The 23,741-nt window shown below is 47.5% G+C and overlaps 3 protein-coding genes across 6 annotated transcripts in view; 1 reads left to right on the top strand and 2 right to left on the bottom strand.

Moving 5' to 3' along the window:
• Nucleotides 1–3,072: 3,072 nt before the first annotated feature.
• Nucleotides 3,073–10,791, bottom strand: PMM2 (phosphomannomutase 2). Its single transcript, XM_086472914.1, has 8 exons — nt 10,723–10,791; nt 10,240–10,351; nt 9,242–9,318; nt 8,219–8,310; nt 7,438–7,537; nt 6,366–6,441; nt 5,097–5,212; nt 3,073–3,194 (listed from the first exon to the last, which is right to left on the bottom strand). Exons 1-8 carry the CDS (start codon nt 10,789–10,791, stop codon nt 3,090–3,092), a joined length of 747 nt encoding a protein of 248 aa, XP_086329040.1. The 3' UTR covers nt 3,073–3,089.
• A 128-nt stretch (nt 10,792–10,919) lies between these two features.
• TMEM186 (transmembrane protein 186) lies at nt 10,920–12,819 on the top strand. Its single transcript, XM_086473216.1, has 2 exons — nt 10,920–10,940; nt 11,892–12,819. The coding sequence occupies exons 1-2, from the start codon at nt 10,932–10,934 to the stop codon at nt 12,621–12,623; spliced, it is 741 nt and encodes a 246-aa protein (XP_086329342.1). The 5' UTR covers nt 10,920–10,931; the 3' UTR covers nt 12,624–12,819.
• A 3,634-nt stretch (nt 12,820–16,453) lies between these two features.
• ABAT (4-aminobutyrate aminotransferase) overlaps nt 16,454–23,741 on the bottom strand; it is a 31,452-nt gene continuing 24,164 nt past the window's right edge. For 3 of the 4 annotated variants that reach the window (XM_009949724.2, XM_086473265.1, XM_086473263.1), the window contains 7 exons: nt 22,898–22,961; nt 22,059–22,207; nt 21,433–21,570; nt 19,881–20,048; nt 18,998–19,144; nt 17,751–17,862; nt 16,454–16,575 (listed from right to left, as the gene is read on the bottom strand). In XM_009949724.2, the coding sequence (XP_009948026.1) occupies nt 16,454–16,575; nt 17,751–17,862; nt 18,998–19,144; nt 19,881–20,048; nt 21,433–21,570; nt 22,059–22,207; nt 22,898–22,961 (900 nt within the window). The remainder of the gene's footprint in view (nt 16,576–17,750; nt 17,863–18,997; nt 19,145–19,880; nt 20,049–21,432; nt 21,571–22,058; nt 22,208–22,897; nt 22,962–23,741) is intronic. The other variant, XM_086473264.1, reaches the window with a different exon arrangement.

Genomic DNA, 23,741 nt, shown 5'->3' on the forward strand with positions numbered 1-23,741 from the left:
CTGCCGCAGGGTGGAGAATCTCCATCTGGTGGTTCCACTCCGCGAGCCAGGGCTGGGCGCCCTTCGGGTGCACCGCCTGCAGTGGCACCTCTGCCTGGGTGGGGAAGGCTGTGGTTTTAAAGCCTGGATCGTTTGTGAATTTACTTAGGTGCCTTGTTGGTTGTTTAGTAACAGATTTTGTAGGCCAGTATTAAAACAGACAAACAGAAAACACCAAACCAAAATTTACATAATTTGCTTCAAGGTAAGTGGTAGAAAGCTGTAGAGCAGCAGATACTTCATAGCCTCTGACTGTGTCTGCATTTGGACAGAGCTGAAGGTTGCCGCCTTGGTTGCATATAGCTGCGTGTCTGCCATGGTGTTCCACCGGGCAGGCAGGATAACTGTACTCCTGAAAAGCAAGTTCTGTGCTGTTCAGGTGACCGTGGGTAAAATACTGTGCGAGTTACTTAACAGGCTCAGCTGTCTCAGTGAAGCAGATTCTGCAGCTGTTTCCCTGGAAAACTTGTTGGTAGGACATGATATGGTCACCCTTGCCCTGACTCTTCTCTGCCTGCAAGATTTCGCATAGTTGTAGTGCAACTGAATTAGTTCTGTTCCTATTTGCCTTCCACAACTTTTTTTCAAATGAAGTTTTTTCTCTATTGTGTTCTTTCACAGTGGATTTTTATTGACTTTGGAAATAAAAAGAAAAAAGGCGTTATACTCCTCTGTTAGTTGTGTGAAACAGTGTAATTTCAGTTGTCTAGTTACAGTTTTAACAGTAGACACTTGGTATCATGAAATGTCTTAAGACTTTCACAGCAGATGATGTGTTCTGAGGTCTGACCTGGGGAGAGCACAGATGTATGGAGGTCAGTAACTGCTGTGATGGCTTGTTTTACCTTCCCTGTACCTGTGTGACACTATAGTAACAACCGGCCTGTGGTTGGGTTTTTGTTTGCTTTTCATTAACCATAAGACTTAGTAGTGGTGGTTTTAACACTATCCAGCTTTTGAATATCACACACTGCTTCCTTTACAATAAATGTGACCATGATAACGCTTTAACGTTTGTCTTCACTCTGCTCTCTGCGTGGTCGGTGTTGAAGACAGAGGAGAATGCAGGTGCCTGCAAATGCACACCTGTATGATATTCAAGTTTTCTAGTCACTTAATAATTTAGTGTATAATATATACTACTACTTCTGTAAATACATTTATTTTCATTATTTGTATAGTATTTAATATTAGCTATTATTTATACTAACATAGTAGGGGGGAGCAGGGAGGTATAGCACAGCCTGGTGGTTTCAACTGAGGCTTGAGCGAGGAAGGCCAGAACGTTTCAGAAGGGGCTCCTGAGACAGAGCAGCCACTACTCAGAAATGTTGCAGCAAAGCTTTAGCCAGGCTTCAGGGGCTGGGACCCAGGCAGGGCCCACTGAAGGCAGAACAATTGTGCCTACCCTGTTTGTTTAAACTCGCACGAGAGAAAGCAAGACGGAAGCAAGGGACTGGGCGTTGTGTGTTGCTTTGCTTTTGTTTTCCATCTTTTTTCCCCTCAGAGAGACAGAACACTTGTTTCTGCCCCGCTGGCACGAGGGCAGGATGACTTTAGCTATTGGCAATGGCTGTGCAAGGCTGACTAGCGAGCGTCTGCGAGCTGGACGTACGCAGGTACGTGCGGACGGACGAGTGTATGTGAGACTGAGGGCAAACACGGGTCCGGTCCTGCCCAGGGTGTTTCGCCTGGTAACTTCCTGCGAATACAGGGACCAACAGTCATTTGACGGTCACCAAATAATAGGACCCATCGTACACACGCACACGTGCAGCAGCAGCTGTTCAGGCCTGGCCACCTTTAAAGAGCCTCCCCGCACTACAGGGGGTGCTGGTCCGGAGCCCCTTAAAATGGGGGGGCTGAATTAGCCTGCGGAAGCAGGCGTGTGGGAAGTGTTGGGAGACGAGATGTTCTGATGCACAAAGGCATCACAGCTCCCCCTCTTTTTGTAAGCTCTTTTGGGGATTTTGGTTTGTACACAAAGGTTGTATTATCCCCTTTTTTTTTTACTGTGCAAGTGTCACATAAACTCAGAAATAGTCAAGTCAATCACTTCTTAGTACAGACAGGCAGCATACAACAGGTCGGCTTTATGTATTTTATTTACCAAAATGACAAATTGAAATAGTAATTTTTCATGATAAAATGAGATTTTATTTCCTTTACTAAACTAAACCATTCATACACAAGATTACTTTCCTAATGCCAGATGAGAAAAGTAATATTAACAGTTACACTGATTGTCATGCTTCAACTTGAGTTTTAATAGAATCATAGTTTAAGTCATTTTTCTTAGTACTAAAAATCTCATCTACCCTTCATGTCGTATCAGGAAAATCAGAAATGTAATTAGTGACAGAAATACATTTTGCTACTGTGCTCCAGTTCTTTTAATTGATTTTTATGATTTTTTTAAAATTATTTTTTAGATTTAAAAATGGTATGCAAGAAGTGTAGGTACCATGAACTGTACTGTGCATTGGCACCGCAACCGTACTGAGGAGTGACTTTAGCACCAGCTGCTCCAGCCTTTCCAGTGGTGGTAGGCTCGATGGAACATGTGTGAGGTCAGGGACTTCTGGCTCAGTTCTACCTTCCCACCCCCAGAAAGAAATGAAACCTGTCTCTTACTCATCGTCCAGTTTTAAACAAGAAAATTCAAGCTGCCTTGTAATTCATGTCTTTATAGCACAAGGTAGTATTTTAAAAAAATAACTCTGAAACATTCCTCTCTTAAATAGCAGCTTCAAAATAAAAACTAGGGATAAAGCTTTGCAGGCCAATTTTAAGTCCACAAGTCAACTTCAGGCACATTATTCCCCCCGCTCCCTTCCTCCCTAAAATGTAATTAATTAGCTAAGGAAGTTTACTGATGACTGAAAAACCAACAAATAAAAATAATAGTTAAAAAAAAAACCCAAAACAAAAAAACAATGAACCAAAACAAAGTACTTGTGTATGGAAAATGGAAACAGTGAAAGGAGGGTGTTTTGAGTTATTAAGCTGTCCTAACCGTTTGGTAAGTAAGTGTGAATTCTAAAAGTCTTTTATTTAAAAAATAGCTCTTCACAGATTCTTCTTGTATCCTGTGGGGATGTGACGCTGTGGCCTTCTGTTCTGGAGTCTGTGAAAATTTCATAGTCATTCCCTCCCTGAAAAGAGAAGAGGAAAAGAGCAGAAAAGGGTTTAATTTTATTTAACTTATCATACAGGCACGGCCTTGGAGTGGAAAAGGGACACACAAAGGAAATTATGGAAAGAAGGGACTTTTTACAAGGGCATGTAGTGACAGGATGAGGGGTAACGGTTTCAAACTGAAAAAGAGGAGATTTAGGTTAGATATTAAGGAATTCTTCCCTGTGAGGGTGGTGAGGCCCTGACACAGGTTGCCCTGAGAAGCTGTGGCTGCCCCCTCCCTGGCAGTGCTCAAGGCCAGGCTGGATGGGGCTGGGAGCAACCTGGTCTGGTGGGAGGTGTCCCTGCCCATGGCAGGGGGGTTGGAACTGGATGGGCTTTAAGGTCCCTTCCACCCCAAACCCCTCTGTGATAACACAGTCATGCCCAGGATGTCTTCCAGAAAGCTAAAAAAATTGCAAACCACCCCTTGGGAGATTTTGCACCCCGTGTTGATAGCAGGGCTGTGCTGAAACAAACCGCTGGCACAGAACTTCTGCCCCGCACGTGAGCACCGGCAAGGACAGCCCAGAGCTCGGCGTGCAGGCGCAGCCATGGGCTTAGGTTTGTATGGCAGCCCCGCGGGGGTTTGTTAAAATGGTTCAGAGGAGGCTGTAAAGCTTGTCACAGCACACGGTACCAGCACGTGATACTTCTAATTTGCGTTACTATCTTCCTTCCAACTTGTTTTTCTTCCCTGTTAGTTAAATCGTTGTTAAGACTGTTGATTCTTCGCTACTGCAGTAGTGTTTTGGCCTGGCTACTGGTCTGCTGTGACATTTGTAACTGGTTTCTGACCCCAGGGCAGCGATGAGAGATCCTTTCCCAGCTGGCTCGGGGAAGAAAGGCACTGCCACCTGCAGGGGCAGAGCACCCCGAAAGCCGCAGCTTCGTGTGTTACAGGAAGCAGTTCTCTCATTTGGGGGTGTGTGGTGGATGCCACACTGCTGCCCAGTGAGTCAGCACCAACCCTTGCTACGTCAAACGCTGAAAATGCTGCACTGCCCCTTACAGGGTTTAAAAATCAACTGTCCTGAAACTCTATGCCAGAGGGATGGGCGATTGCTTTTGCAGCTGGTGTCAAGAGGGAAAAAACCCACCCCTTCAATTTAAGCTTGTCTGTCTTACAAAAATTTCTTGTAAAACTGTAAGTTACAAAGAACGTTATAGCTTTATCAAGTTTAAAAGGCCAAGTTTTGTAAGAAAAAGACAAGCTTAAATTGAAGGGTTTTTTTCCCCCCTTGACAAAACTTTACAGTTATAAAACTGCACGTTCTTACAAAATTAAGCCGCCTCTTATACAACAGCCTGACACTGTCTCTCGGCCACATTCAGCCAGCTTTAATTTAACCCCAGTCCTTGGGCTTGCTGTTGCCCTCACTAGCGCTGGTCAGGCCTTGGCTCAGTATTTCCAAAAGGCTCTGCATGGCCCTGCAGAGCTGTTTAGCTCTGTACCTCTGCCCTAGGACGAGGGACAGGGATTATGTACAACTTCAGTTCCTCAGTATGGAGACAGGCAGCGTGGCTGGCAAAGGAACAGTATTAAATTCAATGGAAAATAAATATGGTTAATAAACGCCAGCCAACAAGAAGCATCAATCTACAACGACCAAACAGGACAATCAGTTTCACGTGGCCATGTCACCTCAGTTTTTAACGTAATTGCAGAACTTCAATTTAAAAACATACTCTATTACGTCTGTCAAGAACATTGTGGCCACTTTAGGAAACAGATGAAGAAAGTCTATGCTCACAGCTACCCCCAGTGTGACCAGTATTGCACAGCCAGGGATGCATATTCTGCCTTCAGTTCTTGTCGGGCACAAGGCAAGGGGTTAAAGCAGCAGCTCTGCAGCGTAGGTACAGACCACTCTACTCACCGGCATGGTCTTATCGCCAAAGAAATAAATCGTCTCATATCCGTCATCGGCCACGATGCCCAGGCAGTACCGCTTGTCCCAGCCGTCGGGGAACACGTCGAAGCTGATCTGGCCTCCTAGGGCAGACGTGAGCCAAGTGAACTTTGTTTGAGTGTCAGAACACATTTCTGAGGGGGGGAGGTGAGAAAAACGAACCTGGGGGAAGACGGTTGATAGAGGGAGCTTTGCAGAAGTGACAGAAATGTTACGAGACCCTGGAGTTAAGTCTTACAAGTACAGAAAGTGTTGGATAGGGTATCAGTTATTACCGGTGTGATTTACAGATTATTATGTACTCATTAAACAAAGATGAGCGTCTCAGCATGCTCTCAAACTGATTTTTATTTTTAAAAATTGCATTTAATCTTTTTACTTTTAGAAAGAAAGCACACGAGTGAATGCAGCCATTGGTGTATGTACAGCCATGAAGTCATTTGCAAAAGACTTTCTAAAGCTTTCAGAACAGAAAAAGGAGGAGGCCAGCCTTTTTAACACAGCCTAACAGGACAGCAGCTCCTCCCATTCCAAATCCTTGGGCTTTACCAATACATAAAAGTGTGCTTCCCAGTCGAGGCGGGTGTCAAAAAGGAATTTACAACGTGCTTTAGGAGAGCTGTACTGCAGTTCATTTCTGCCCTAGTGCACTCCACAGCACTAATGGCAACCATACTTTTTTTAACCATACTTTTTTATCATTCTAAAAAATAAAAGGCAAGAATATGGTAATATATTGGGGGAGAGGGGAAAAAAAAAAAAAGAAAAAATGAACAGAAAATGAATTCCCCCTTGTTCCACTTTTTTCTTTAAGCTTGCACTTGCTTTTGGATTTTCTTTCCTTCCTCCCACACAATGCAGCACAGCACTAAGAACCAAGGGCTACTGGAACAGCACTGATGCACTTCTGATCAAAATCGATCCACAGAAACAACTCTGACTAATCAGAAGTGTTTAATCTGTTTCAAAATGAGCAGAATCAGTCACACGCCTGACATGAAAAGACAATGAACTGATGACAAGCAATGAAGTTCTCTTTGTTCATGGATTTCAATTAAAACGTACCAAATTGAAGCCTAAGAGGAAAAAGAGGCTTAGTCTTGCATGCAGTGCCTGCAACCGCCCCCCGAGAGGTCACTGTTGCGCAAAAGAGACAGGGTACGTCAAGGCCGTAAGAGGATACGACTTAAGTGAAATTTAAACGATGTTTTAAATGAAATTATTTTAATGTGATACCTATAGAAAATGTGAGGCCTTTTCCTGCAAATTCTCTTCGTAAATCAGCTACAAATTTCTCTCTTATATGTTCCTTCTGTCAAAAAAAACCCACAACAATCACCAAACACCAGTTACATGCTGTGTTAATTCATCAATAAAAAGATAAACCGCAAAACCCCACCCCAAGTATATCCAAAGGTCTGAGTACCAGGACTAGTGTGATAGAGCTACATTTTATTATTCCTGAAAGCATGCTGAGAGCATTTCCACTTTAAACTGTTACCAACTTGTAAAAAATGAGAGCAAAACTTCACACACATGCTGTGATACTTGCTCTTCTAGCTGAAAAGCTTAGGCAGTATGCTTCAACAGCCCAGAAAAGTCAGGTTTAGAGCTGGGGAAACGGAGGCATAGGAAGAGTCTCCAAATGGGTCTAATCTTCTGATGCCCTATACGCCAAAAAGGGTATTTTCAGGGTGCCTTGGGCTTAGGTATCTTTCAGCACCCATTAACTGAGTCACAGGCAAAGGCTGCTGCCAAGGAGTTAGATTTCAGTTTTTGCATCATCGGGTCAGAAACAGTTGTTGTTACGGTACAGCAGGGAGCAAAACTGACCCCATGGCTCAGATTCATCTCAGCCTTGCACACTGAGCTGTATACAAAGGAAAATAAATGGTGACTACTTGGACCTCAGCTTTTAGATTCTGCTTTAAAGAGCTGACAAGAAAAGGAAGAGTTTTATCGATTTGAATGGGCACAGGCTGGTATACTGAAGAGCACTCCAAATACGTATGGTTTTACCTATGGCAGGGTTCTTCAGGAACCCTGTGTGTGGAGGTGGGATGTTCTGGATACAGGGTTAAAAGAAGTATGAGCCAACCCCACCCCTTCTGTAAGCAATCCCGTTAACTCCTGCAACCAAACCCCTGCTGTATACTTCCTAAGCTTGAACCAGGAAGTTAGCTAAACCACATGGAAAGGATTAAAATGAAAAAAATCGCACAAAGTAGAAAAGCTTTTTAAAAATCATAACCTGGCCATAACTGCCTCTTCCAGAAGGGTTGGATAGCTTTCAAGAGCTGTAACTCACTTTATCAAGTTCATAGAACTCAACTCGCTCTTCCTGGCTGCAGCTCCTTCCAATGGGGGACACATTTATCATCCCGTTTCGGAACTCAATAAAAGTGCCCCTGAAAAAGAATTGATTAAAAAGACAGAAAATAGACAAAAATTTGCTCAAAATACTGAATATCGCAGTGAACTTTCTTTTAATTCTGAAGACAACAGGAATCCGATGTCTCCTTCAGCTTCTCAAAAGCCCAAACATGTAGGAACCAATACCTCTGGCATCAAGGAGGCTTTTGGGCTTTTATTTGAATCTGGCAACCTCAACATCACCCTTACTGACTTTATAAATATGACGATGACTGGAGCATCCTGTCAGCTCGATTGTCGGACCCTGACAGGCCAGTCTGTCAGCTTTGGGGTGAAGCAGCAACATTTCGAGCAATCTCGGCAGTGTTTCTAGCCAGGCCCACACACGGTACGCGTTAACGTCTTGAGCAGCTGCACCCTCACACGTCACACAGAACTGATCTCACTGCACACTTCTGAGCTCTGGGAAACATTATGCTGCTGAATTCCAAACATGTCAAGGAAATTATCCTACTTCAAAATCGAACTTTCTTCCCTCCTAAATAAAAATGCCAAATCAGCCTGCACTCCAGCTGGGAGCTTGTCTTCGGATGCACGGACCGAGCTCTGTTTCCTAAAACACCAATCACTTCTTTTTGCTGAGCAGCTTTACCCACTGGTGCTTCACACTGTAACGTGGAGAACACGGTGACACCGAGATGGGTGCATGCACGTACCTCTTCTTTGGGAGTTTAATCTTCGCAATGTAGCTCAGGCAGTAGTTGATTAGATCTTGCAGTATGTCCTCGCCCAGGTGACCCTGAATGTTCTAACAAAATAAATACCATTCAACCAAGGGTCCAGAATTTGAGATTCTAAAACAAGTCACATGGAAAACACAGACATTGGATAATCAGGTGTGGTTAACACCACAAAGAAACACACCTTCAAGAAGTAACTCTCAGCTGATGCACACGTGGAACTAACTAAAGGCTCTCATTTTCCTTTCTGTTGGTTTTTTTTAAACCCTAACACCGAACTCTCATTTAATGTGCTCCTCACTAGTACCTGCTTCGGAAGGAAACAGTGTAGGCCAAAGACAGGCCAAAGTTGCAGTTAACATCTAGTGTAGCCAAGCGTGAAGAAAGGGAGATCCTTACTGGGGTAAACTGGGAACCACTGCTCAAGTCAGCAATTTCAGCCAGATCTCTTAAAGTTTTAATCTCCATTATATCTGTTGAACCGATGAAGGCGATTAGGGTATCTAGAATCAGATGTACCTTCATATTAACTTAGAGCCCTTACCTTCCAACTTGTGCAACTTACCAGAACGTGCGCTCGGAATTAACACTAACACGCAGCTACAAGAGATCTACAAGAAACTTTCTGAACCCCAAGACCCGCAGACATCAGCTACGAAGTGCCATATTCCATAGGGCCTCAGGAGCAGAGGGCACTCGTCCTAGGGATAAGCTGAGGGAAAGACTAATCCAGGATTTTCACTGTTCTTATTTGACCGGACACTCCAGACTCCAGTATCTGTTGGTTCGGAGAATACCCCAAAGAACAGCGCTCAAGGTGCAGACTGTCACTACATTAACCAGGGCGCCACATGAACCACCTGATACAGAAGTAACAGCTGAAAACAGCAGCGATTTTGGCCTTAGTTAGGAAGGTGATTACAGGGGACCACACCGTAGCAACAAAGCAAAGTCTTGTTCAGAAAATTTCTCTTTCATGATACCGGAAATTTCCCTTACCTGCTTGCTCAAGAACTTCCCATCTTTGTATGCTACAAGACCGTTTTCTGGAAAAACGTAGTCAAATTTTTCAACCACTACAACCAAACACAAAGACAGTAACTTACAATTTCCCTTGTACGTTTAATGCAGAATTGTTTTGCACATTAAATAGGTTAAAATACAGCAAACCCCAGCTCATAAAGCATGATTCAGCAGCGTAACATCGGGCACAAGATCAAAGCCACTCAGTTCGTTTCCCTCCAAGATTAACACAACCCTCAAATCACATGAAGTCTCTCAGCTAAGTTACCCGTATTTTTGCTCAAAGGCTCTTCCTCTCCTGCAAATACATCTCTTTGCGTTAAATGTAAGGAAGTGACTGAACACCTCAAATATTACCAAAGCCTGGCACGCAGCCTGGTGAGCGAGGAAATCAAATACTGCCGGTTTAGGGTTGTTTTCTCAGGCTTACTAATCTACAGTAGATGTCAGAGAGTTGTGAGAATCTCAGCACAATGCAAGTTGATGTGGCTTACTGGGGAGCACTTGTGCGCCAAACAAATGCTGAGTTAGCTGGGCACTACAGCAGGCTATCGGTGGCATCAGTTCAGTAAAGACCATTAAAGGCAGTATTTTACACAGAAAACGAAACGCCTGTCAAAGGACTAAAGCAAGGGCCCATCTCTGCTTCGTGACCCACCGTTAACACCACCGGACCCATCAGGGGCGCGCTCGGTAAAACGGCAACGGGACGGGGCCCTCCTGGAGCTCTGCCACGAGTCGGGGTGTCACCGGCAGGAGCGATCCCGCAGCAAGAAACCGAGACACTGGGACACGCGAGCACAGGCTGCGGTTCCTCAACGCCCCCCAACCGCTGCGCTTCACGGATGAAGCAAAGCCGGGAAAAAAAGCCGAAAGCCCGGAGGGAGAACGCGGAGAGTTTAACCTACACCCAACCTTCCCAACTTCCTTGTGAGCCCTTCAGCGCGAGGGATTGCATCACCCGCCACCCTCACCGTCTTCGCCGAGCTGCTCCTTGATCTTCTCAAAATCCGACCCACCCACGACGCCAACCTTCACCTTCTGGCGCAGCTTCTGCAGGAAGGCGGCCATCTCCGCCGTGATTTTCTGGGTTCCGAAACAAACCGGTCCGTCTGTCAGCATTCGCACCGTCACACCCGCGGCTCCGCCCGCCGTGACCGCTCAAAGCCAGCGACACCGCCCGGGGCTTTGAGAAAAGGGGATTTTTTTGGCCTTAGACGCCGCGGCGAGCTCGCCCCCTCAGCATGGCCGAAGTGGCCGCAGCGCCCGGTGTGCCCGGGCACGCCGCCCGCCGCGGCTACCAGCCCTCGAGCAAGGGCCGGTGCCGGCCCGGCGCCCAGCCGCCCTCCCCGCCACAGCCCGGGCCGGCCCTCGGCAGCCGCGCCTCACGGCGCCCGTGCAGGGCACAGCCGGGCGGGCGCGCCCCATGCCCATCCCCGTGCCCGCGCGGGACTCGCCTGCCGCGGGGCGGTGAGGGTGCCGTCCACGTCGAAGAGGCAGAGCGCGGCGGGCTGCGGCGGCGCCATCGGCCCGGCCGGGGCAGCGCGACCACCGCCGCCCGCTCCCGCCGCGGGGGACGCCGGGAACCGGCGGTGCCGCCCCCCTCCCGCCGTGCCGCGCGGCGGCCGGACGTTGCGGCGCAGCCGCGCTGTGGGACGGCGGAGCCATGGCGGTGGTGAGCGGCGCGGGGGGGGGGGGCCGCCGGGAGGGGCTGTCCCCGCCCTCCCGTCCCGTCCCGTCTTTCCCCGGGGCCGGGTGCGGGGCGAGCGGTGCCGCCCGTGCGGCGCCGGCAGCACGTCTGGGCGCGGGCGGCTGCGGCCGGGAGCGGGGAGGACCGGGCAGCGGCCGGGGGCCGGGCCGCCCCGCGGGAGTGCCGTGCTGGGCCGGGGCCGGCGGCGGCGGAGGAGGAAGAGGCCGGGCACGGGGAGGCGCCGCCGCAAGCCGGGAGGGCGCCGGAGGAAGCGGCGTCTTCGCTCGCCGCGTTAATCCGCCCGCGGCTGGCCCCGAGCTCTCGCTGGCGGCGTCCCGCGGTCCGAGCTGTGGCCGCCGCTCTCCGCGGCGTTACGCGGCCTCGTACAGGCGGAACGGCACCGTGTGTGTTACGTCTGCGCTGCGTCCGTGCCGTTCTTTTCGCCCGTCCCTCCCGTTGTCCCGCACGTTCCCGGGGCCCCTTGCGGTGACCCCGCGCTCTCTGCCCTCACCGCGCTCAGCCCCCTTTTGCCGTGTCCCTGGAGCTGGTACCGAAGCGGTTGTTTAACGTGTCGCCGATCCCGCGGGCTTGCCGCCCCGGGTTCCCCCGCTCCTTCGCTCAGCAGCCGCCCGTCGTGCTGGTGCTTCCCCGTTGAAGTTGCCCGAAACGGGAGAGGCCGGGGGTGCCGCAAGGTGACGCTCAGTGAGCTGACTGGGGCCGGCGGCGTTACCAGAAGTGTTTTCCCTCTGGATCCGCAGGGAGGGTGCGAGCACGAATACCCGTGTCCTAACGTAGCGCTGGTTTTAAGTATGAGGTTACAGTGAGCTGGGGCTTGTGCTTCCAGTCTTCAGGTGCCTCAGGAACGGACCCTGAGCTAACTGTGATTCGGTGATAAAGACGACTGAAGTGATGACCTGTGGGAATATTTCCTTACAGGCTCGGCTCTGCAGAATTAGGACTAAAGTCTGCCTGGCACCGTCTCTTGGGACGTGTCTACGAAACGGGCTCTGGACAAGGCCATGGAAGAAGGAAGATGCTTGCCCGCCCTGTTTCCTTGGCACACAGGAGTGTTTGCACTCACTGTGTGTTCACGGTGTTGGTAACTCTGTGGGGAGACAGCGAGAGCCGTCTGCATGTCTGTGCCAGGCGGCCCCGGCTGCTGTGGTCCGACCAACGGCTGCGGGTGAGAAAACAGAAGAGTTCAGGCTGGTCTACAGGTTTCCGTGGATCAAGTACTGCAGGGTCCTGTCCCGACTGAAGCTGGTACAGACCGCCACCACGGTGGTCATGCTGCCTCCCATCTGCTACCTCTATCTGCAAGACCAGGTCTCTCAGAATATCCTCTTATACACAACTGACATCGCGATCTTTGCCGGTGCAATGTTGTATGGTATGAGCTACTTTTTCAGACGAATTATTGGATTAATCTACCTAAGTGAAACGGGCCGTACCGTCAGAGTGGCCCACTTGACATTCTGGGGAAGACGGAATGACATTTACTGTCCCACAGAGACAGTGATGACTTTGGATGAAGTTGGAGATAGCAAGGGGGAGCTACTTCTCCAGTTCAAACGGTACAATAGTACAGATGTTTTGTATTTTACGATTAAGTTTGGCCAGATTGTAGACAGACAGAAGTTTGCTCAAATATTTGGAGAGCTTGAGTGATACAGCAGCGGCTTTCCAGTGATTTTTCCAGGTCACATGTTCCTTGTGCTTATTCTTCTGTGAAGTTTAATTCATTTACCAAACTGACATACTTCTGTCATTTTCCTGTGCAAAGCCTGCTGGTAAGTGCACTCAGTGTAGAAAGTAGAAATGGTAAAGAATAATCCACTAGAATAAATGTCTTTTTGCAGTTTAAGGTGTGAGCAGTGTCTCTTCCGTGTCAGACACGGTGGCACATGCATGGTGTGCTGTCACCAGCGGTTCCCAGTCTAAACTGTCCTACTTGGGGCGTGCAGTGGGAGGCAAATTGCTGGTGCTGCCCCCGACTGTTTCAGCTGGGCTCTGGGTCATTGCAAACCAGGAAGAACGCTGGAAGCGAAGTGCAGTGACTGCCAGAGCAGCCTCGCTTTGAAGTCGCTGTTTCTTTCAGCGAATTTTAGGCTGACTGGGAAGCCTCTTGAAATTCAAACTGGTCTTGCACCTACGTACGAAAAGTGGCGCTGGACATCAGAGACACATGCCCATGCTTTACTGCGGCCGCCACTGCTGGGAAGAGTGGGGTGCGACGGGCTGTAATGCTGCGTCAGGGGCGTGGGGTCTCTTGGAGAGGTCTGCCAGGACGCGAACGCAACTGGGCAAAGCAAGGCCCATCTTGCCAGGCGGCTGGGCTGGGCTGGGGCAGCGCTTCAGGAGCCTCTCGTAGAAATTGCTTCCCCCTCGGAACCAGGGCAGACTGTACCTCTGCTGTGATGCTGCACATGACAGGGACAGGCTGCGATCCTTTGTTCGGTTCAGGTCCTGATGGGCAGCTGAGAATTTGGGACTACTTGTCCTTTGTATGGAGTCATGTTTGTGTTTGGTTTGCATGTAGGAATGACATGTAATCAGTGCTGGTGTTCCAAACTGTTTTGAGCTGCAAAAACGTCAGGAGATGTTACCAAAATTATCTTGGACTATGTGAATTAAGCAGTTTTCTGTGAAGATTGCTGTACGGCCTGGGAAACAAGTCACCTGTATCCCTTCACGTGGTTACTGATTGGGCATATTTTAACATCAAAAGCTCTGTTGCCAAATACCCTTTCCACTCCCTACTCCCCCAATCTGGGTTTACCACAAATGGTACGAAAAAAGGTAAGATACCTAAAAGCTATGTTGAAGTAAGGCTGAAAATACGTGTCCTTTGTATTCTGCTGCCCTTGCAGGGCTGATCACCTCAGCACCTGTGTCTATGAAGGACAGTGGTCTGACTGTGGCATTAGGGCGATTCCTCCTGTCCTAAAACCAAAACCCCAGTAGGGAGGAGGAGCAGGATTTAAACCGGAGAGACTCAAACCTGATCACTTGCAACATGTAACAACTCCCTGAATTGGCAGAAGCAAGTTAGCTCCTTCGCTGCTCTTCCAGCTGTTCCTTCCCTTAAAACTGGCAAATAAACTGACGGTCACCAGCAGGGAAAGCTGGAGTGTTCCTTCCCTGTCTGTTCCTCCCGCACATCGAAACCTCTGTCTCTCGGTGGGTCGGCAGGCGCAGGGAAGTAAAATTGCCATTTGAGTGCATGGACTAACCCCGAGTTCCTATTTATTCGTGTTGTACTTTCCCTAATGGGGGCTCCATGATTTTAAACTTCAGCTGACAGGTGTGGTACCGAAAGGAAGGGAGGAACGGTCCTTGGCTTAGACACCCAGGCAGCAACCTGCCGGGGAGTGTGTGCGTGCACCTGGTTCTTGGAGGCAAAGAATAGATTCTTCATAAGAATCTATTCAATGTGCACTAATGGTGCAGTTCAGGCACGTGTTAGGTGTAAAATAAAAAGCCCTGGAGAAGTCCAATTATAAATATTTTATTTAAGAATATTGATTACACATGAGATGTCATTTGTTATGGATCTGTGTACAGTTACTAGTTACACCATGAAGTGTGGGTGAGTATTTGTTTAAACATTTGGCACTGTCCACAGGATGCTGTAAACAATAGTAACTTTATATGCTTCAGCGCAGTGCTTTCTACGTATTCGCTAACAGGATTTCATCAACATGTTGTACACAATTATCCAGTTACTGAGTGTCAGTAAAAATTATAAAAACACCTAGAGTATTCATAATAAAAGTGAAGATGTGGTAATTACTGGACCTTTGCTTCTGTCAAAGTACAAGACTTGCTAGAGACATTTACTAGAACTACTGCACTGATATGTTGAACAAACTAGTCCCCCAAATGCTGTCGAGTACAGTTCTTGGTTTGACTTGCCTCTTGCTCATAACACGCTGACGAGGACAGCGATGACAATGAGGTTTTGTTGAACACCAGTTTACCAGTCCTTCCCCCCTCCCTTCTACAACCTCTTTTCAAAAACCTGCTCAGGTTCTGACCAGCTGGCACCAGAATTCTGGTTTCTGCAGAGAGGTTCACAGAAATCCCACTATTTTTAAGCTAGCAGAAGTGAGGTACTCGAGTTTCCCAGTACCAGCACTCAAAAAATCAAATGGGAAAACCATGATTAACACTTCTCAGAGCAGGTAAGAGACCTTGCACAGTTTGGCAGCTGTATTAAACATGTAAATCTTGTAACGGTTCTGTCTCTTACCATGTACTTAAAACCTGTGGTCAGATCCTGATAGGGCAACTGTACAGTCCACTGTGGTCCCTGTTTTTGGTGCACAACGCAAAGTTAAACTTAGTAAGCAAAACCTGGATGCTTGCTAGCCAAGAAAATAAAAGGCACCAGACCTAGTTCAAGTCAGCCTTAAGCAAACAGCAAAGGGTACGTAGTAAAGAGACGTCCAAACAATTCTCTGAAGAGAAACAGATCAATGAACTGTTGATACTTTTTGATCCTGCAGCTTTCTAGAAGATCTCTGAAGTATCAAGGACTTAGAATAAACTATTAGAACAAAAATAGTATTACTTTGCATTATAAATGTGCAGGTAATGGCTAACATCAAGCAATGCTGCTGTAGTTTTACAAAATATCTCAAGTATTCACGTAGAACTTGTAATAGATAAATTAATGGCTGTTGATTTATTTTACCATTTCCCATAACACACATTCTAGATTGCTGACAGAGGTGGAAATAATGTGCTTCATGTGATTCTCTTAAGCTTTGTCAAATTACGTACTTCAGGGTATAGTCTTCTCTGTACAAGTCTGATTGCAAGAGAAGTCACAAGTTTTAAAACCCAGGATGAGGAAAAAAAGTACAAGTACCCCAGCGCCACATACAGCGCTGCACAGGTGGCTGAGGGCACGAGCGGCCCTGAGCAGGGTGTGCAGGCTGGGCACGGAGCAGCTGACGGCGTCTGGATTCAGGGGAACGAAGCTGGAAATATTCTGTTAAACACTGGCCTTGGCAGTGGTGGAAAGCAGAGCTTTCCTTGAGACCCAGACTCGATCCCAGCTGCCAGCAGAGAATGGCGCTCTCTGGGTGGCAGGCCGGTGGCTTGGCGCGTTAGGCCACGCTTGGTGCTGCTCCGGGGCGCCAGAGCACCCTGCGGGGTCACCTGAAAACAGGCTGTGCCAGGTCACGGGCAGACAATCACATAGTCAGGGCCGTGAAGGTGGAGAGGACTCTGCAATTAACAGGACCCAGGCCGAAGACGGAGGGCCACAGCTTCTATGAACGCACAGCGTGGGACCGCTGCACGTACCTGCTGGTGACCAGTACCAAGGCTCTGCCCGGGCCCAGTCTGCGTGGAGCGGCTTGCCTCGGGCAGGGTTACAGACAGGACACAAACCTTAGGTTATGACTTTACACTTATCTGGTAAGTAGAGAAGACATGAATTAATGCAAACTAATTTCATGATCAGCTGTTCAGTGCAAGGGAGCTGCTTCTTACTTGAAGTTTGCCAAGATGTCACTGAAAATGTTCAGGAAGAGGTGCGCGTGGTGATCCTTGAAGATCAGCGTCGGACGAAAACGGATCGATCTGTCACCACAGCCTCCCAGCACAACACCTAAACCAGAACAGAACACAACAGGTCCTCTAGTCACCCCCGTCTTCGCCAAACACCCAGAAAACGCAGGTCTCCGAATGGGGTTCACCTCACTGTGGGGCCGACGGAAGCTCCCCCCACCACTGCTAACCACACAGGGACACAGCACGGAGTCCGTGGTGCAAAGGGCCCTCAAGCTTCACAGCAACTTAAAAGAACACTGTGGTGCCTGTAGCTGTCCTGCAGCCCACTGGGAACGCTGGGACTAACCGGCATCAATGGCACACTCCATCCAGCGCAGAACTCAGGCAGCACTGGAGACTTCAAAGCTGCAGCACTCTACTGGTTAAGGACGTCAGTGCCACAGGAAGACCCAGTAGGTTTCTTTGCAATTTTGTTTTTAAACTACTTTTTGTTTTTAATTACAAAAAGTTAAGATAGCTCAGTGCTGCTGAACTTCCTCCTGCAGTACTTTAAATGCATGGCATGAAACAAATCTCTTGCCTTCTCTCCCTGCTGGCTTAGTTTCCAAGAACAAAAAATATCAATGTCTTTTACACTCTAAAATTTTGGTTTCACACTAGTTTAGATGCATCATGCCTGCTTCTTTGAAGAGATACGAGTAACAGCAAAGCCTGACAGCAGCAAACCCAGGGCCCGTACACAGATAAAGGGGATGTTAGGCTTCAGATCACGAGGTTCCCCTCCCAGTACCTGGGCTTGGCACAGCTGGGTAAGAGTTCTGTAGTACAAGGGAGGCAGATGTAGATCTGTGCCCACTTGAGACAACTCATTGTATTTCATTATTAAGTATTCTGTAAAATTAATGGGTTTTCTCCCTGTGTTTTCCCGAGTGACAGTGACATTAACATTGCCATTTTCCTGATCTGTTTCTAGAAGCCGTCTGGGCCTAGGTGTCCCTAAGGTCACTGCAGAGGAATATGGAAGTGGTGTCACAAACACTCATGCTCTACACAGATCTCTTCCAGTACCGTTAGACCTACAGAGAAAGGTAAACGTACACACCGTGGAACGGACTGGTCAAGTATTTCCAGGGAAGTCTAAATACAGGTTTGTTTGTAACTTCCCTTCTGTCCTCCGATACTGCAGACACATACACCGTACAGAAAAGGAAAATTCAGAGCATTTATGCTACCGTTTGTCATTTGAAGCTAATCCACAGACACATTTCTTACCTTTGTTTCTGGCTATTGTAATTAACTTGTTTCTAGTAGCATCGTTTGGAGTGTCAAATGAACAGAATGTTCCTCTTCCTCTCACTCTGCTGATGAGATGGGGGTAACGAGCCTGCAGAGAGAAGCACAGCATGGCAGCTGCTGCGACAGAGGGCACCTGGCAGCAAGCTCTGCTCCGCCAGGCACGCTGCCACACGGAAACCCTGCTGCCGCCCCCGCGCCTGCGGCGTGAGGCTGTTGCCCAGGCTGGATTCCTCACGTAGCCGCACGGCCTGGTCGCCCCTGTCTGATGGCAGCCGCGAGCCGCAGCCTGCAGAGCCCAGCAGCAGGCAGGTTCTCTCCTCACCATGCGGGTAAGAGCAGAAGTGAGAATGAGCTGGGTCACGTAAAATCTTCCTTCGAGCCTCTTGAAGCGAGCGTAAAGTGCCTCACATCTAAAATGGACTCCAGGAAAATCCGAGCATAAACAGTCTGGAATGGGGCTAGAAACCAGCTCATTCTTATGCTGCACCAGGACTGCTGGCTGGTATTACCTGCTGCACTGCCTACTGACTACCGTCCTCGCCGTCGGTCAGAGCAGCCTTTCCGCGCTAGTACTAGTGGCAGTCTGGCCCCCAAAGTACGAAGACTGTAGCAGCTGGCGTTCTCCTGCCTGCTATGCATTTAGTCGTGGAGAGAGCAGAGACTGTAGTTTGGGTTTATCCTGCCCAAAATGCCTTTTGGGAGGCGAGCAGCTGCAAGCCTACTCTTACACGCCTGTCTGATTTTCCTTCTCGTCTGGGGCTCCTTAGCTGAAGCTGTGAGTGAACGTCCCTTAGTCAAGGGAGGGAAGGCTACAATTTTCTCGTTTGAACAGCCCAACGGAATTGTAACAAAACATGAAGGCACTTTCCTTTATAAAGAACTTTTGGGACAATGAAGTGCTACCTGCTTGTGGTAACAGAGACTTCTAGCAAAATAATTTTAACTCGCTGCAGTTCGTACCTTCAGATACTTGCGGGGGGTCACCCTTTGTTTTGGATTAAGCTATATAAAACCAGCATTCTTGAGTCAGTAGAAGAAAGTTTACTTCAGTTCCAACTGGAACACGGTTACTCAGGCTTGCACTGAAGTACCTAAACCAGCAAGTTATGATGACGGTCTAGTCCCCAGCTGGACCTCCTCAGTCCAGGTGTTTGAACTGGCTGAGGTCAGATCCTACCCAACTAGTCGGTTTCTCCTTATCTATAATCCTTCCCGACATTTACCTGTAAATCCAGCAGCCCAGTCAGCAGTGCTTTCCCGGCGTGGGTTGCATTGTTTAGAAGGTCTTCTCTTTTAATAACCTTAATGACTTCAGCGAGCATAAGGTTCTTGGATGGGTCTCCAAGCCAGGTATTAAAAATCCGGTAGGGCTTGGGAAAGGATGGAAAGAGAGTTGTGGAACATGTTAACAGGCAAATCACTCCAATAAAGAAAAGCAAGCCATCAACCTGGTAATGCAAACCTCTGGTGTATGAAAAAGCAGGCACTAATGTCGCCAACCCCCCTTTTTTTCCTGTTGTAAGTGCAAAATACAGCTGCCCTGCTGAGCAGAAACCAAGGGCAAGTACTTGATGCTACAAATTTAGTGCGTTCTTCTTGCTGCTCTGACACCTCACTGAAACATGGCTATAGATGTCAGGGAAATCAGCATCATCTATTTGGGTTTTACATTCAAGCTTTATGTTCTCCCCCTTGATTTTTTTTTAAAATTTATTTTTACATCTGAAACGTCATTAATGCGAAGAAGAAACCTTGCTGGCAGAATCCCCAATGCTGACATACAAGCCCTGAAGATACCAAGCTGCCCTGTGGAAAAAGGCATCAGTTTGTGTTGGATTTTGTACTGAAGGTAAGTTCATTTGTCTGAACCCAGTTCTCCCCTCCCTCCCACCAGCTTTATGATCGTTGTGACTGACAGCAACTGGAATAGAAGTGAAGAAGCGACAACAAGTTTTGCGCAAGCACAAAGCTGTCTATGACACAGTAGCTCCATCTAGCTGAACCTGCATTACTGAAGGAAAGCTTGTCCCTTCCATGGACATTACAGTTCCTCATGAATGGGTCACCAACTACAGCACAGAGTTCAAATTTCACTGAAAATCTTACAGCATTTGGCCTGAACTCCTCTTTGTGGAAAAATCCTCCTGTCATCATCTTCTTGCTGAACGTTACCACATCGGCTGGGTCATCCAGGCCCCAGTGTTCATGTGCCCAGAATTTTCCTGTGCAGCCACCTCCCGTCTGCACCTCATCCACCAAGAACGCACAGCCGTGCTGCGGAGACAGGCGCAAAGAGCAGGGAATGTGAGCCCTCACTTTCAAAACAAAAATACCTCCCTTAGTGAACAGATAAATACAAGCCAACTACGTGCAACATCCCTCCTTCCTCTCCCTTCACTGCTCCCATTCTCCCCTCCTCCACCCCCATACTAATGGCACTCACTGTGCATTATATTTCACAATTAAAATTCAGCTATTTTTTCAGAAAGGCACTACAAACATATTTTCTACCAAAATTCACAAAGTACATGTTTTTATATAGTCTTGAACAGTTCTAGAGGATACCTGAAAAGATCCAGGAGGAGTCTGGGTGGCATTTTCAAAGCCCCTGAGGGAAGCAGAATGTCATTTCTAGGAGTTTTGTTTGGTTTAAATAAGAAGTCTCTTCTTCCAACCTAAGTGAGGCATTTGTGGCACAAAGGCAACACCAGCAGCATGATCTGTTCAGTCTTGGGGCCTAGAATGATCCTGGAAGAGCTGCCTTTTCAGATGAGTCCGCTGAAAGAGCTACTCATTTTATCTGGCAATGTCTGGGGTTTTGTTTGTTTGGTTGGTTGGTTTTGGTGGGTTTTTTGTTTGTTTGTTTGTTTTTTTTTTTTTATGTGAAGGACTGTTTTGTTGAAACTTTAGAACAGAGAGATCAAGCTATATCACAATATTGTAATTAAAAGCTTTTGGCAGCATCTCGTTTTAGACAAGGCAAACCTGTTCATTTCACCTTACTGCATCACCCTTGCATGAGCAGCTGTTAACAGTGGGAAAAGTTGCTTTCACTCAAGGCAGATTTTTTCAAATGTCACCTATGGTATTCTCTGTAAGCACAGGGTGAAAAAAGCATTGAGTAGATCTTACTGAGGGTCATCGCTTCTAGAGAGGTAAAAAGTCCCATTCCAAGTATCCAGATGTCTGTCCTTTTCATTGTTTCACTGGAACATCAGCACTACAGTCGGACTCAATTTGTGTTTCAGGTTTTTTTGCAGTTAAAAACAAGTATGTCAACAAAAAATTACTCTTTTCCAAACCCACCTCTTCTGAAATTGTTTGAACCCCCTCAACAAACTGGCATTACCATTTAAAGAACGCTACTGCGAAATCCACAGTTAATGAATCAGAGTAATTTCTCCCTCACTTAGACATTAGAAGAAAATGTATTGGACTGAGGCAACCGCCAGGCATGCATCGAAGGGAAGAGAAAATACTGTGCTGACAGACAAGGGGTTCCTTGGAGGTGAACACATGTCCGTAACTACCCCAACTGCTACCAGGCAGGCCTGTGAAGCTCTCAAAGTGCCTGGGGCAGGGGGGAAGGCCTCTGGAGATGCCAAGAAATGTTTGCATGTTTAGCTACCCCTGCGTGAACAGTGAAATATTTGATTACCTTTCTGGCAATATCTCGTAGCTTTCTGAAGAAGTCATCCGAGGCATGATTGTCCCCACCCTCTGACTGTATCGGTTCTATAATGATTCCAGCCACAATCTTCTTCTTTTTTCTGTACTTTACAATCAGGTCTTCCACCTGTAAATCAAGCATTTACGGTACATTCACTTTTCAGGACATTTGCTCATTTTGTCCCAGAAAGACTGAATCTCAGCAACAGAACTTCAGCGTTTCATAGATGATTGGAGCTCATGCCAGAAGGCTGCCACAGAAAAGCTGAAAAACCTGCGATATTGTTACAGGTTCTCTTTGCACAGGATTATACACACTGTGCTCTCTCTTAGTCCATGCCCCTTTGCAAGATGTGGCAGGCAGGTCCACTGTGAGACAATGAACTTCTCCTGCGTGTGAAACTCCGCTTTAGTATGATTCACATAGACCTCTAAGTCACAGTAAGCTGGCTGCTCTTCTGAAAGGCAGGGACAAACTTCTGACTGTAAACAACACTGAATGCTGTTTTAATCACATGCTGTTCCAATCCCCGAAAACATTCTTTTAGTGAAAAGCAGCTAATCCTACTAACACTATTCATTATTTCAAAATCAAAACAACAGTGAATTTTTTACCTCCTCTAAACAGCGGGCTTCTTCCTGTTGATTCTCTTTCACGAAGTCTTCTAGGGGATACTTTAGCCTTGGAAATGGAGCAATAGGCCAGTCCAGTGATGGAATGTCCAATTTGTGAATTGCTTTAGAGTGAGTTGTAGCTAAGCAACCTAAACCCAGAAAAGCAAAAATTAGAATAATATCCAACTAGGAACAATATGGGAAAAAAGCTACCAAGAGGTGAAAAATTACCTGACACCAGGACTGTAGAGTTGTCTTAATTGATCTATGTTTTTACTTGATTTTCTGAAATACTGGGTAATTGGATTTAGTCAAGCTTAAGTGGATTGCTCTAGCTTTTAAGCATCAGTTTCTACATGCACTGTTCCAGAAGAACAGGAGAAACTCTGTCAATCTGAACAGGTTGCTCAGACGAGATGGGTTTCACCTGTCCAAAGACAACTGCTGGGAAAGCTCAGAATTACAGCAGTCTTGGGTAACATGTTTAGAACAGGGATTGAGCCAATATAAAATGATAAAAATGAGTGACATCTTGTTTGTGTGTTGTGGTGATTTTGCCCCAGGAGTGAGATTTTTACTAGTATAGACAGGAAACCAAGAGACCTTCTGAAAAGGAATTTTCAAGAAATGTAAAACTAGTTCCCACTGTCACTCAACCATTCTGATTCAGTACTGGTGGGGCTTCCAAGGCAAACCTTCGATAAACCTACAGCTTCTCCACTGGTATTTTTGTCTAAGGAAAAATCTACTTTCCAGAAGCTTCGGTGAGATGACAGCTCACTGCAGCGGCTGAGAGGAGGGAAAGGAAAAGGAGGTGTTGCTGGCAGCGCTTTTCTTACCCATGGTCCTCCCGTGGAAGCCGCCCATGAAGGAGAGCATGGCGTAGTCGGGGCAGCCGGGGGGCTGCAAGCAGAGCAGACAGGCGGGTGGTCAGCGCACGGAGCCGCGGGCAGGGGGCCCTGCCGCCCCCCAGACACAAACCCACAGCCAGAGCACAGCGGGGTGGCTGCAGCCAAGCTGCTGCCTCCCCCAGCGTGCTGACCGGCCTCCTCTTCAGCCATCAGGCACCGCAAACTGTTACATTTACCCACTGAAACCAATAAATTTGTCATCCCCTAAAAACTTCCCGGCCTCCTAAACATACATCGTTAATACTAATGAATTCTTGGCAATTTACACCGTATCATAATATGACTTCACGCCTGAGCTCACACAAAGGCTGAACATTCGGTACCATCAGCCCCTTTCTGCACAAGCTACGAGCACATGTGTATGGGGTGGCTGTGGCAGGTGTGGCTTCAGGGGCCGCAGGGGCTCTGCAAAGAGAGGCTGGGGCTGCCCCACGCATTCCTGATGACTCACTGTACCAAGAATGAGAAGGAACCATGACAAAAGACATGCAAACTGTACACTACTGCAATTTAATAAAAGGTTACACTTGGGGTAACCCGCCACCCCCTCTAAAAATACAAATTCTCATTCTTTATGCCTCTCTCTCACCCTGCAAGTGAGAGGATTGTCACCACTTACACACTCCATTTACACCTTTAGTCTTGTACGCCACACTCAGCTACAGGGTCAAGGCTACGATATTTGTAACTAGATTCTGGAGGATCCCCCTGAAAAGTGACATTGTGTTGCCCTCTCAAATCTGCCCCCTCCCCCAGCTGTAAAGAGACAATT

This window comes from Leptosomus discolor, chromosome 14, assembly GCF_034619465.1.
Source record: "Leptosomus discolor isolate bLepDis1 chromosome 14, bLepDis1.hap2, whole genome shotgun sequence".
Taxonomy (NCBI): domain Eukaryota; kingdom Metazoa; phylum Chordata; class Aves; order Leptosomiformes; family Leptosomidae; genus Leptosomus; species Leptosomus discolor.